General features: G+C 38.2%; 1 protein-coding gene across 15 annotated transcripts in view; it reads left to right on the top strand.

The window, feature by feature from the left end:
- The first annotated feature begins 702 nt into the window (after positions 1-702).
- The window catches only part of CEP295 (centrosomal protein 295), a 69,055-nt gene continuing 54,734 nt past the window's right edge, over positions 703-15,023 (top strand). For 6 of the 15 annotated variants that reach the window (XM_063671329.1, XM_063671333.1, XM_063671334.1 and 3 more), the window contains exons 1-5: positions 1,226-1,370; positions 6,287-6,420; positions 7,210-7,410; positions 8,500-8,624; positions 9,374-9,467. In XM_063671329.1, coding sequence (XP_063527399.1) covers positions 1,235-1,370; positions 6,287-6,420; positions 7,210-7,410; positions 8,500-8,624; positions 9,374-9,467 — 690 coding nt within the window. In that variant the 5' untranslated portion in view covers positions 1,226-1,234. Of the gene's footprint in view, positions 1,493-6,286; positions 6,421-7,209; positions 7,411-8,499; positions 8,625-9,373; positions 9,468-11,715; positions 11,763-15,023 lie in introns of those variants that run through there. The other 9 variants (XM_063671328.1, XM_054439316.2, XM_063671336.1 and 6 more) reach the window with 7 other exon arrangements.

The raw sequence follows: 15,023 nt of genomic DNA on the forward strand, positions 1-15,023 counted from the left end.
CAGGAGGATGTTAGCACTATCTACCGAGGTGCTAGGTATCTGGGACTTGGGCATCACCCTTGTTTTCTCCTCTTGTGCCTCCCATAACCAGGTAACCACCAATTCCTGATGTTTGGCTTCCTATTCAATCTACCCACTTCTCTCCATTCTCATTGCTATTATCTTTCACTTCCTGCAGTAGTATATGGCATTCTGTCTTCACTCTCTCTGACCTTTTCCCCACTGCGCAGCCAGATCTGACCGTGTCAGCAACTTCCCATCCCCACCCCCCATTTTTAATCCTTTGATTCCTGATATGTTTAACCCCCATGACCCAGACTGCAAAATCTAGTATAGGCATCATAATCCATCCAAAGTAACATAATGTACTCGGCACATCACAGATACTCAATAAGTATTAACCTGTGCTCACCGCCTGATTATTGGTTATTTACAGCAGATAAATCCGTGAGGTGCTCTCCGTGCCTTGTACCTCTGGAGGCACAGGGTAACATACGGCTCATTGTTGTTATGAGCTGGAGGCCTTAAACGAAAGCTATAAGACGTTAACTGCGCATAATAGTACCAATGAATTCCGTAGTCAGTACAGAAAAGGATGCATATCCCAAGATATCTTCATGATGGAGCCTTAAAACAAAAGTCACCCTCATGGCTCTGCACTCTTTGTTGTTGTTGTTTTTTTTTTTTTGTTTTTTTTTTTTTAAGACAGGCTTTGGCTCTGTCGCCCAGGCTGAAGTGCAGTACTGGCGGGATCTCGGCTCACTGCAACCTCCACCTCCTGAGTTCAAGCGATTCTCCTGCCTCAGCCTCCCGAGTAGCTGGGATTACAGGCGCCCACCACCACGCACGGCTAATTTTTGTTGTTGTCGTTGTATTTTTTGTAAAGATGAGGTTTCACCATGTTTTTAAAAGGACTTGGTCTTGAACTCATAACCAAAAATACATAATAACCTCAAACTCTTGAGCTCAAGTGATCCCCCTGCCTCGGCCTCCCAAAGTGCTGGGATTACACTTTGGGAGTGCTGGGCCACGGAGCGCGGCCCATACGGGAAAACGTCAAAGCCTGACAGGTGTGATAAATAATGCGCCCCTACGCAGGCTGGGGCTGGCGCGTGACTGTGCGCGTGCGCGGGGCGCAGGGTTTTAACACCGCGCGGCCTACCCGGCGGCCCCCGAGGAAGGCGGGACCGGGCCTAGTCCCGCGGTTTGGTCCCGCCATTGGCGGGCGGTTTGAATGACGGAAGTGACGGCGGCTCGGCGATGGCTCTCCCGCAGGCGCAGAAACGGCTGCTGGGCAGCTGATGGGCAGGAGCTTACCAGGCCGGCTTGCTTTGAGCTGCGGCTACTGTGTCCAGGCTCCGGGTTCTCAGGTGAGTGATGGACGCACTGGCTTCCCAGTCGCCCCGTAGGAGCATGACTCCCCGAGGCCCAAGAGCTGGGATTGTACTCCGAAGGAAGCGGATCCCAGGAAGGCGCCTTGTTGCGAACGCAGGTACGGCTCGCGTTTCTCAGGCTCCACAGGCCGTGGGCCCTGCCTGCGGTCGGGCTGGCGGCTGTAAGGAGTGTCTGGACCAGACCAGGTAGCTCAGTGCGAGAGGCTTTGCGCGCTCTCCTGGGGTCGGATCGCGCGAGCTTCCCACGCAGCCTCCCCTGTCCCGGCGCTTCCGTGTCGGGGGAGGGGCGCTTCCCCCAGATCACCCGCAGACATGGCCTGCCACCTGGTAGCTGTTAAAAGAGCCTTGCCTGGAATCGTTTCATGCAAAGAACACGCTCTCTTTTGGTGTCTGCCACCTTAATCTCACAGTTATTCAATCCTGTCACAAACTCAGCTTTTAAAACAATGGTGAACTCTTGAGTCCTTAATACTTAGAGTGTATTTGAAGACTTCACACTAAGTCACATAGTCGTCAGAACAAACCTTTTGGAGTAGATATTATTATTCTCTTTATACAGTTTAAGAAAACGAGACCAAAGTGACTTAAGTGACTTGGCCAGTATCTTCTTGCTAATAAGTGGCAGTGTTGGGTCTTGAACCCAAATCTTACAAGTTTAGTGTTAATTTTGTGATTACTATGTACCAGGAGTCATTTAATCCTCAGGACGAAATCTTGCAGATTAAGTAGTATAATCTTCAATATTGGATAGTAGTGAAATGTAGAATTTAAAAATCCATGTTACTAAGAATAAATAATTAATAAACAAGTAAATGGGGCAGCAGGGAAAACTTCCTTACAGCAGGATTCCGATTGATAATTGTAGAAGGAATAATGGAAATAGAAAATACTGTTTGGTAAACACCACAGAAGTTGTTTCAGACAACAGTCATCAATGGATACTAAAGTCAATGGGCAAAAGTATGATGAAAAGCATATTTCTGTAGCGTCCACTCTGTCTTCATGAGATATTTATAAAGGAAAAGTAGTAACTACAGAGGAGAAACCTGGTGGACATCATCTCAACCAAGTGACCAAAATTCAGCGTCATTTACATCTTGATAACAATGCACTGAGAAAGGTGCCTAATCAATTCTGTGGTGTTCTTGCCAAAAATACATAACCTCAGTTTAATCACATAAGATTAGACAAATCTAAATGGAGGGACATTCAACAAAATACTTGGCCAGTATTTTCAAAAATGACAGGGTCTTGAAAAGACAGACTGAGAAACTGTCCCAGATTAAGGGAGACATGACAACTTTGACATTATGAGAATGTAACTCATATATCTTAATCTCCTGCATTCTGAAATCTCCATTTGCACTGAGGCCATGCTTCCCATGGGCTGCTCCTAGCCACTGACAGTGGCAGGCCTGCTCCTGAGAATCTCCCCACAGGTCTTGCTGAACATTTCTTATACTGCATGGCTGTCTAAGAGGGGTCTACCCATTGTTACTTCCCTCCATTCAGTGTCAGACTTACATTGAAGTCTGAGGTGCTTGTAACTTTTATCAGCTCCCTCCCATTTTCCCTCACACACGCATTTCTCCTAATAAAATGTTTGCAGGTTTACTCCCATCTTAGCATCTGCTTTTTAGATGACCCACAGTTACACAGCAACAAATGCAACGTGTTATATCCTTGGATTGGCTTCTGGTCCAGAAAATAGACATTAGTGCGATAATTGACAAAAATTGAATACTGCCTGTAGATTAGTAAAAAATATTGTGCCAGTGTTAATATTCAGATTTTGATCATTGTACCGTGGTTATGTACAAGACGTTGACATTTAGAGAAGCTGGGGAAAGGGCAAATGGGAATTCTAAGCCTGAAATTTCCAAATAAAAAGTTTAAAAAATTTAAAAATTATACACAAGAAGAAACAGTTATTCTATCGCATTTTAGGAGCTTAAAAATAGTAAATGTATATATGTTTTTTGATAATTCTCTGAGATGAAGTAATGGATACTTAAAATCTGAAATATTAGGGTTTTTTCCTCTTAAAGTATAAGAATAAAACACAAATCTAGGTATACCATTTGAGGAATTTTTACATATGTATACACCTGTGTAAACCATCATACAGATCAAAATATAGAATATTTTCAGTACCCCAGCAAGCTTCTTTGTGCCATCTCCGAGTCAGTAACCTCCAGTAAGGTAACTTTATTTTTACCTCTCATGGATTAGTTCTGCTTGTTTTTGAACTTTATATAAATCAATTTTATTGTACTCTTTTGTGTCTGGCTTTTTAAAAATTCAGTGATATTATGTCTATGAGATTTATCAGGAATTAGTCTTAATTATTTAAATATGAGTGAATTCTTAGACCTTCAGACAAAATAATAAAGATACATAGTGAAGATTAATCTTGTTCTTTTTTCTTCTTTGTTAAATTCTTTTCTGTTTTTTAAAATTCTCACTCTCAAAAAACAACAGCTTAAATAAAATTTTCGCCACTCCACATGTTTTTGTGTGTTGGAAAGTTAGGAGCCATTTGGAATAAGGAAACCAGATTCTTCCCTTGGCTCCCCCACTAGATGTCACTCAGGGAAAGTCCTTTAACCCAAGAGGCCTTGTTTCTTCATGTATAGCATGAAAAATGTAATCAGTACTTTAGTTACCATTACCAAAGCCATGTGAATATTAGATGAGTAGCATGCATTAAAAGATTTTTTAATGCAAGCAGTTACTCCTTTTTGACATTAGAGTCTTATTGAAGGTAGTGATGATTGCGTATAGCTCTGTAGCACTTTACATGAATTAACTCATTGAGTCATTCAATCAACACACTTACTGAAGTAACTACCTATGGGCGAGACACAGTTTTCAGGCTATGGACATAAAATGGTGAATAAGTCCATTCTGCCCTGATGAGCTTACATTCTGATGGAGAAGTCACTGGAAAGCTATTAGTCCTTGTTAGGTAATCCCATAGTCTCCTAGCCCCTATTCTGTTTACACCTGTTTGAAAACATTGTCCATCCATAGTATGTGAAATATTACCTGGTAGTTATTTATTAAATTTAAGTGAATATTAAAATTTTTATTAAAAAACCCATAGCCACTGTCCTTCAATTGTTAGGAATCTAACTAGAAAGAGCAAACTGTAATTGATGAAAAACTACAGGAGGTAATACCAAGACAATATAAAATTAGTCCCCATCTGAATGTATAGGTAATAATGTATTAGAGTTGGGCAAATCAGGAGTGGGAAATTGGAACAGGAATTATCAGAGGACAGCTTCATAGAGGAAGGAGGGCTTAAGCCAGCTTCAGAAAGATGTAAATATTCAGTAACTGAGATTGCCTGCCCGGTCATTGTGAGGGAGACCTGAGAAATGTTGACTTGTCAGATAAAATGGTCATGTACTGATGTAAAGTGTCTAATTTTTTGGAAATGGCAGTAATGGGAGCCAGTTAATATCAGAATTACCTGAGGACGGTATTCAAATTATAGAACTATAGATTCTTATATTTATTCCATTTCTTTCTGCCTCGTTCCCCCAAATAGGAGCACGTTATAATCTAGGGAGGAGAGAGAGAAAACAGAGTGTGAATAGTAGCAACAGAAGAGTAGATCTGGGCTGGGCGTGGTGGCTCACACCTATAATCTCAGCAATTGGGGAGGCCGGGGCAGGCGGATCACTTGAGGTCAGGAGTTCGAGGCCAGTCTGGCCAACATGGTGAAACCCTGTCTCTACTAAAAATACAAAAATTAGCTGGGTGTGTTGGTGCATGCCTGTAATCCCAGCTACTCAGGAGGCTGAGGTAGGAGAATCACTTGAACTCAGGAGACGGAGGTTGTGGTAAGCTGAGATCATGTCATTGCACTCCAACCTGGACGACAGAACGAGACTCCGTCTCAAAAAAAAAAAAAAAAGAAAAGAAGAATAGATCTGGAAACCTAAACACTTGATACAGCCGAGCAGGTCATTCATGTAAAAATTGCATCACTATAATTATTGAAGAATTGTTTACTGTAGAGTATAGAACATGGGATTGATGTGATTTCATGAGGTAACAATGACACTTGGTGATCAAGTGCTATACAGTAGACCGGGAGTTGAGTCTAGGAACAAAGAACCTTTGAAATTACAGCAACCTTGCTAGTTATGAACAAGTTATGAAAGTTCTAAAGTGTCAAATTGTAGTTTTGAAAACATTTATGCTAACATCTTTTTAGGTCTTTGTGCTTTTTCACGTTTAAGCTCAGTAAACTCTGGAAATGCTAACCAGGAATAAGTTAGGTCCAGATACTCGAGGTGGACAATCTGCTATAGACGGGAGAAAACTTTTCTGAGTAATTCTGATTCAGTTTTCATTTCCACTTTCCCACCCGTCTGAGTATCACTGATCTAAGTGTGAATTTATAATTGCTGTTTGTAAATAAGTTGGACTTCGTTTACTCAAATTTTCCTTGCATGTATATAACTCTTTAAATATCAAAAGTATTAACACGAATTTTAAAAATTATTCTGACCAGGCATGATGGCTCATGCTTGTAATCCCAGCACTTTGGAAAGCTGAGGCAGGTGGATCACTTGAGGCCAGGAGTTCGAGACCAGCCTGGCCAATATGGTGAAACCCCATCTCTACTAAAAATACAAAAGTTAGCCAGGCGTGGTGGCGTGCACCTGTAATCCCAGCTACCCTGGAGGCTGAAGCATGAGAATCGCTTGAACACGGGAAGCGGAGGTTACAGTAACCTGAGGTCGCACCACTGCACTCCAGCCTGGGTGACAGAGCAAGACTCTGTCTCAGAAAAAAACAAACAAAATTATTCTAATCTTTGCTGCCCTATTTTAATGTTACATTATTTTTATAGACATTTTCCTTTTTAAATTCAGAGCTGTCGTACATAAAGTACACAGAAATGAAAAGAAAAGTCGTGAATGCTCACAAGCTGAGATTGAGTCCTAATGAGGAAGCCTTCATTTTGAAGGAAGATTATGAAAGAAGGCGAAAACTAAGATTGCTACAGGTATGACTTATTTGGAATAAAGTTTTAAATTCCTTTCTTCCTCAAATTACTTGTATTCTTTTACATTAGAATGTTCTAAATGTTGTATTTAAAAACCTCTTCTGGGTATACAAGAACCCTGGTTCTTCGGTGTTAACTAGTTTTGGAACACTTGAAAAATAGGCTGAGATGGTAAGTAGATTGTAGAAGAGTTGGAAGATAGGTATTATTTGACTCAAATATTGAAAATAGCTCTTTATCTTTTTAAAAAATGGTCTGTAATTGGTAACAGGAAGCTTAGATGACTTTGAAGAATGCTAATTGGAAAGATTATTAGCTGCCGAAACATATTTATCAGGAAATTGTAGATAACCCTTTTCTAGAAGTGTTTTTAAAGTAAGTCTTTGTGAAGTATGTTTCAGGCACCATTCTGTCTAGAATCAGAAATGATGTACAACAGAAATGGAGTTCTCATCTGGCTCTATCTGTACTCTGGGCTATAGATTTTGTTGAATCATATTTATCGCTTTAGCTTTTATAGGTTATTAGAGTGATAATGGCAGTCCTTTTGGGAGTGGGCACTGAATAAAAGCTATCAGTTCGGAGACATTAGATATAGTCTTGAGATTTTTACTTTTTGTACATTCACTCAGATTTTCTGCTTTAAATAGTCCTTATCTAATACAAGATGAGTATCAAAGAGATTGACAGTCTTAAGAGAATTCATTTGAGTTCCTCTTTCCAAATAGCTTTTCAAAATAGTTTAAGTAAACCTACTTTCATATAACCTGTTAAATATGCATTCTTTAGGTTCGAGAACAAGAAAGAGATATCGCCTTACAGATAAGAGAAGATATAAAACAGAGGAGAAATCAACAATTTACACGTTTGGCAGAGGAGCTAAGGGCAGAATGGGAACAATCACAAACTCAGAAAATACAGAACTTGGAAAAACTGTATTTGGCAAGTTTAAGAAGTATGGGAGAGGGACATCGACAGGCCAAAGAAAATGTGAGTGAGATCTTACTTGACTACCCAGTTGTGGCAGCAATATTAGTAAAAAGTAAATTATCGTTGTTGAATGCTTTTCTGATAACATTTTCATGTATTGAATTTCTTTGAGGCACCTTGAATTTTTTTATAAATTTAATGTAATTTGTGAATAATAGGCTCATTTCTTACTAAGAGTTATTTCAAGTAAAAACCATGTCAAATAAAATTGATCTTCCTATGATGTTCAAATTAGCATTCTCTTCCAGTACTGTTCTATCTGGGGGAATAATAATCTTCTGAATCAGAAGTTGTCCATCTCAGGCATTTTAGACAGATTTGGTGGGATGAATTCAGATTTCTCATTTCAGTATATTTCCCTTAAACATTTGGTTTGAGTGTATATACATTTGGATTTCATTTACAAATAACAAACATTTTTTGATGACTTTCAGAAAGTCACGGTAAGTCTGCCCCATTATTTTGATTTATTGTGATTTATGATATGGAAGTACTACAGTCCCAGAATCAGTCACATACAATAAACAAGCTAGTTACAAAGAAGGTAAATCTTTGCTAACAACTAGTGAGAAAAAATATCTTAAAGACTGTGGCAGTCTGTTTCGTGGTCCTTGGTTTTAGTCTGTGTTTTTAGTAATAGCCGTAAGTTCTGACTCAGATTTTTGTGGTTTTATGTGTGCCACATTAACTTTGTGCCTTAATGCAATGTTTCCCAAACCTCTGTTATTTGAATACCATGTTCACAATTTTTGCCCTGACTGGGAAACTACTCATATCACTATATATTTGACATTTTAATTTAGATGGATTCTTTTATTACTTACTTTAACCATTTCCTAAGTAGTTTGATATCCTATTTATATTTTTGTAATAATATGTTAATTGATTGCATTAAGTTTACATTAAAATGTTTGTGTTTGTCCCCCCAATATGGCATATCATCAGTGGTGATGTTATCATGCTCTGGGAAACACTGCTATAGTATGTAGAAAGAAGATGACAAAATTGATAAATCACTTCTGATGTCATATGAGATACATTTCTATTATTCTTGTTTAACATGACATTTTAAGTAATGTATATTTTTAGGAACCTGATTTGGATGCTTTGGCACAGCAGGCAGCAGAAAGGAAAAGAAAAGCAGATATGAGGCATAAAGAAGCCCTAAAAGTACAGAAAAATCAAAAAGAAATATTAATGAAACAAAAAACCTGGTAAAGTAATAATTTTTACTGTAACCTCAACTGAAACTAACATGGTTGTAAGTAGAGAATACATAGGATACTGTGTAAGCAAATATTAAATAAACATCATAGTAGCATATTCATTGCATTTGTTAAACTTGATTTAAAAATAATGTTGGGGACAGGGAGTGATTTGCTTAGGTGAACATAGTAACTAATGAGCTTTCTTTTCTAGTCTTAGTTTGAGTTGAGTTTAGCAGCAGTTACTAAGTTTCTGAAAAAATGTATGGCTAGTTCAGAATGCATGTCAACCAATGTCTGTTTCTGATGTAAACATGAAATAAAAATTGATGTGATTCAGAACATTAAAAAAGGTTGTAGACTCTGGAAGTCAGAATTTTTTGCATGTTGTAAAAATTAAAGGGCCATTCACAGGAAACGTGAGTGAAGCAAAGTAAAAAATTAAGAGCGCTGTTACTAGTTAGCAGCGGCCATTTTTAACAACATTTCTGGTTTTTTTTTTTTTCACTCTAAAGAACATTGTAAGTTTCTTGGGTTGGTCCCCACCATGGAGCTTTCTGTCTTTAGACAGGCCTCTCTCAATTTGTAAACATTTTCTTAACATGTGTATAGACTCTTTACACATGTAAAGCTTACTGAGCCTGTGGAATCAGACTAGAGGATTTCTTGAGCCTATGACTTACATATTTTTAACCCTGAGAGTTGTACTGTAATATTATGACTGAGAGATTAATTGATGACATCTCTTGTTTCTTAAGGCATATAAAAGCTCGAAAGGAAGCACTGCTTGTGGAAAAAGAGAGATCAGCGAAAATTACAAGTCTGCCACCTCCTCCTCCAACTCTTTTTGAGGTGAGTTTAGTATTAAGAGGAACTAGGTCGTAATTCTTCTTTACTATTATAATTCAGTGGAGGTCAGAATGACTATCACTTAATTGTACAAGTTTTCTTGTACAATTAAAAACTGTACAGGGGTATATCTGGAGTATGTTAAAATAATTCTAGATATCATTTCACCTGTAAATACTTTAGTATGTATCTCTGATGTATAAGGACTTTTTTCTTAGTATAATACTAATATTGTTTCCAATATTATTTAATACCCAGTATTTGTTCAGCCTTCCTCAATGATGTCAAAAAAATTTTGTTGTTTGGAAAACTATAATGGTTTTGGTTTTGAAAAAACTTTTAATAATTCTGCCTTTTGAAAAAATACCCTTTATTTATTTATTGGGGGAAAAAAACTAAACTCTTTGTCCTTTAGACTTTCCCACACTCTGAATTTGGCTTATTTTAAATGGTCAACATTTTACAGATAAGTTTCAGTTAAGTTAATAAATTTGCGTAAGATTTTAAAGTATCCAGGTGTGATTTTTAAAAAGAAAAGAGGAAAAAAAATTATAAAATAATAAGAAGGATCTATTTTTTATGGGAGTAAAATGTGTGCTTTTGTGATTTGAAGCTTATTTTTTTAAAAAAAATGTAATTAAAGCAGAAATTTTGTAAAATACTTGTTCTCCACATTAGCTTGTTATAGTTATTGAAATGGCTATTTGGATGATTGTCAAAATTACCTAGTTATTTTTATCTGAAAAATGAAGTAGAAGTAAACCCACAAATACATAGTTGTACATACAAGTATATTCTGTATAAGCATAAGTACCAGATATTCACTTCTTAGGCCTTTCAGTTTGTCAGCCTTCCTGCTTTTACGTTGAGCCATCTACCATGTAACGTTTGATCCAACAAAATTCAGATGGAAAAGTTGTATTTCATTCACTCCCTCAGTACAAAGTGACACAATAAAAGCCAGGCAATATATTATCCACGATGCCTTTTGATTATTTTTGTCTTAATTCTTAGTATTTATAACAAGCCAAAGTCAAAAATTTATAAAAAGCAAACAAAACTCTGTAAGTGCTTTGACAAGCATGAATTATATCAGTGGGCATGAACTATTTAGTTCTTTTTTTCTTTTGAGACAGAGTCTCGCTCTGTCACCCAGGCTGGAGTGCAGTGGTGCAGTCTTGGCTCACTGCAGCCTCCACCTCCTGGGTTCTAGCGATCCTCCCACCTCAGCCTCCTGGGTAGCTGGGATTATAGGCACCTGCCACCATGCCCAGCTAATTTTTGTGTTTTTAGTAGAGACAGGGTTTCACCATGTTGGCCAGGCTGGTCTCGAACTCCTGACCTCAGATGATCCACCCACCTCTGCCTCCCAAAGTGCTAGGATTACAGATGTGAGCCACTGCACCCAGCCTAGTTCCTTTTAAGAAAACAGGATATATTCCTTGTTTTTCCCTCTGCCAGTTTTGAGAGTAAAGGGTTGGGGTAATAATCAGTGCCATTGGTGGTAAATGGGTTTTTTTTCCTTTCTCTTTTGTTACTATCACTGTTAACTTGGGGTTTTTTACTCAGTATTACATAGTCAATTATAGTCATTATTGTTTTTCTTCTCACTGATGTTCGTAATATCTGAAATTTGGTCAGCAGGAGACTTGAAGTTGTTCTTGGGTCCCCGTGACTCCATGAGCATTTCCTTGCTCTGTGGCCCAGCAAATGATAGGTTTAATTTACTCTGTCCCGTATCTGGTATCTCCAAAGACCCTTGATTCTCTTTAGTGGAGAAATGGTACTTATAAACTAAGATCTGGGTGATTATATTCTTGTTTCACTAAAAGGCATTATTTTAGAAAAATACATTACCCAAGCCAATAAAGGTGTTTGGGATAAGGCAGTGTTTCTGAATATCTTGAGATGGTTGTGAATTTATGGCATAGAAGGGAGGGACAGGATTTTGGTTTGGGAAAAGCTAGATTGTGGGGTATTTGGGGGCCAGGGAAATGCACCATATAAGAACATTGTGTCACACAGGATATAGATGCATCTGTATCACTGTTTCTCCAAGCAGATAAAAATATAAATGCTGAAAAGCCTGGGGAAATAAACCTAGACTGTTTTGAGAGAGCTGTTTACATGGTGAAGAGAATTGATACTTCTTGTGTACCTAAGATTTTAGTTATGTCAGGTTTTTTTAATTCATATCTAATTTAATCACATTAGCTCTGCATGTTAGATATTTCCATTTAACAAATGAAGAAAAGTGAAGGTCAGAGGTTAAGTGACATAACCAAAGTCCTTTAATAGGTAAGTGCGATAACCAGAGTTTATGTCAAAGTCAAATTCTATAAAGCTCATGATCTTTTTACTGTGACACTTAGCTTCCCATGAATATACTTCTTCAGAGTTCATGCTAACTGTTCAAGTTAACTACTTATATATTAAAGTCTAGGAATGTAAACAACCATAATCTTTTCATAGGTCTGTTAAAGAATGAAGTTTGTATTGAAAACCCTGAGATGCTATGAAGACTTCTCATATATCTATACCAGATGCAAGAGAAAAATGAGCTTTGTTTTACTTCTTCCCTTGCTTATACCTTTTTTTTTTTTTTGAGACAGGATCTCACTATGTTGCCCAGGCTAGAGTGCAGTGGCTCTTCACCAGCACCATCATAGCTCACTGCAGCCTTGAACTCCGGGGCTAAAGCAATCCTGCTTCCTCTTCCTGAGTAGCTGTGACTACAGGCATGTGCCACAGTGCCTGGCATTTTTTTTTCTTCTTTTCCATTGCTGCATGAGCCAGTGTCAGGTACTCCGGAGTGGAAAGCTGGTTTTGTCCTGTACTTGGGTAGATAAGGCTAGAAATAGTTACTGTGGAGCAAAACTAAGGCTGGAAGATAGAACACAGGAAGTAAATTGAGTGATTTAAAATTATTAACAAATCATCCTAATTCTGCCAGGCTAAGGACTGATTTCACTAAAAACTTAGATGCAATTCACTGGAAATCCTGTTATAATCAATAAAGATTCATAGTAATCGAAATCTCAAATTATCCCAATTTTGGGAGGATTCCAAATTCAATCTATACGTAATTGCCTTTACTCTGGAAGTACTGGTACTTTAAAATGTGTAAACTGAATCCCATTTGTACATCAAATTACATAATTTTAGAGACTTGTTTTCTTCAGAGTTCTTCCTTGTCAAGAAGCCTATGGTTTATTTTTTCAAGGCATTGATTTAAAGGCTACTAAGATTCTTTGTAGAGTGAAGCATTCTAATGTGTACTATCATCTCTGAATTTTTGTTTTGTGACTTCAGTTTCTTACTGAACTTTAATATTAACTAGTTAAAGCTGGGTGTGGTGGCACCTGCCTTTGATCCCAGCTACTTAGGAGGCTGAGTTGGGAGGATTCCTTGAGCCCAGGAGTTCAAGACCAGCCTGGGCAACATAGCAAGACCCTGTCTCAAATATATATATGTATATGTGTATATGTATGCTAGTTAATGTTTTCATTAGTGGTCAGTTTAATCCTTTACCTAAATGATAAGACCCTGAATAACGTCCTCTATTGTACATATCTGGATGTATATCCAGTTATTTGCCAATTAGTTATCTTCTGACTGGTCTAGGTAATTCTCAACCTTGGCTGTACATTTATCACCTGTGCAGCTTTTTTTTATTTTTTATTTTTCGAGACAGAGTCTTACTCTGTCACCCAGGCTGGAGTGCAGTGGTGCGATCTTGGCTCCCTGCAACGTCTGCCTCCTGGGTTCAAGCGATTCTCCTGCCTCAGCCTCCCAAGTAGCTGGGATTACAAGTGTCTGCCACCATGCCCGGCTAATTTTTTATTTTTAGTAGAGAAGGGGTTTCTCCATGTTGGCCAGGCTGGTCTCAAACTCCTGACATCCAGTGATCTGCCTGTCTCGGCCTCCCAAAGTGCTGGGATTACAGGTGTGAGCCACAATGCCTGGCCGCAGCTTTTTAACAATGCTAATACTGGGCTCTGTTCCATGGATTCTGATTTAATTCGTTTGGTGTGGGGCTAAGACATGGGAAGTTCTTAAAAACCACTCGGATAATTCTGCTCACATCAGACTGTACATTTTTACTTGGATTTTCTTAATCCCCCCCTTCTTTTTTTTTTTTTCTTTTTGAGACAGAGCCTTGCTCTGTCGCCCAGGTTGGAGTGCAGTGGCACAATCTTGGCTCATTTTGCATCATTGCAACCTCCGACCCCTAGTTTCAAGCAGTTATCTTGCCTCAGCCTCCCTAGCAGCAGGGATTACAGGTGTGTGTGCTACCACGCCCATCTAATTTTTGTATTTTTAGTAGAAACGGAGTTTTACCATGTTGGCTAGGCTGGTCTCAAACTCCTGACCTCAAGTGATCCACCTGCCTTGGCCTCCCAAAGTGCTGAGATTACAGGCATGAGCCATTGCGCCCAGCCCCTTCTTGTCTTTTATATTGTTTCTTTTCACTTGAGTCCTCCTCATCATTCCACACTTATATATGTTATAGCTAAAACTTTGGTTAATTCTCAACCTTTTCTTATTTAAACTTTTCTCCCTCCCAACCTGTGTTGCGTTCGTGATGTCATTGAATTAGCCAGGCATAGTGGTACATGCCTGTAGTCCTAGCTATGGTAGGCTGGAGCATAAGGATCGCTTGAGCTCAGGAGTTGCAGTGAGCTATAGTCATGCCAGTGTACTCTGGCCTTGTCAACAGGCCTTAAAAAAATTAAAAGTGCTTTTTATACATTAATTGATTCTTACAGTAATTGTCACAATGATCATATGGTATAGCAATAGCTATAAACCCACTTTTCTTGAGAAAGCGGAGGGACAGAAAAGTTGAGGGACTTTGCTAAGTTTTCACTACTAGGATATAATACAGAAGACATCCAGCAGAAGTGTTAGCATTTCTTTGTGGATATTTTTTTCATCATGTTATCTGTAAAATGCATGGTTTATTATTTAATTTATGTGTAATTGTTAGAACTTCTAGTTAGAACTGTTACTGTGAGCTCCTTGAAGCCAGGGGCCATTATTTTATTTTACTTCTCGCTGTCGTTCACAGTGCCTTGTGTAATGTTTAACACATAGTAGGCACTTAATATTCTTTGTCAGTTTAGTTAATTGAACATCAGTGTGTGATAGGTTGTGATGGACTGAATCTGCCTTTACTACAAAATACAGGAAAGGGAAGGGGGAAGGTAGTTTACTTTTCATTCTTCTGAGAGTTGTTTTGTTCTGGAATAAGTGTAATTTAAATATATTGGCAAGTGTTTCAGGACCAAAACTCAAAATACGTCATTAAACATTGAGAAAATAAGACTAATGTGAACTACAGTAGAATTTTTGTGATTAGATATGGAAGAGGATATAATAGTGCATGTTGTTTTCTTATAAATATAATGAAGTGCTTTTCATTTCATTTGATGTGGCCTGTAAGCCCTTCTATATTCAGGAGATATAAAGATGAAATTTCTCTATAAATCACTCATATTTACAAGTTAATAAATATAAATAAAACACATTTAGTTAGTGACACCTTGAAGATGATTT

Source organism: Pongo pygmaeus, chromosome 9 (genome assembly GCF_028885625.2).
Source record: "Pongo pygmaeus isolate AG05252 chromosome 9, NHGRI_mPonPyg2-v2.0_pri, whole genome shotgun sequence".
Classification (NCBI taxonomy): domain Eukaryota; kingdom Metazoa; phylum Chordata; class Mammalia; order Primates; family Hominidae; genus Pongo; species Pongo pygmaeus.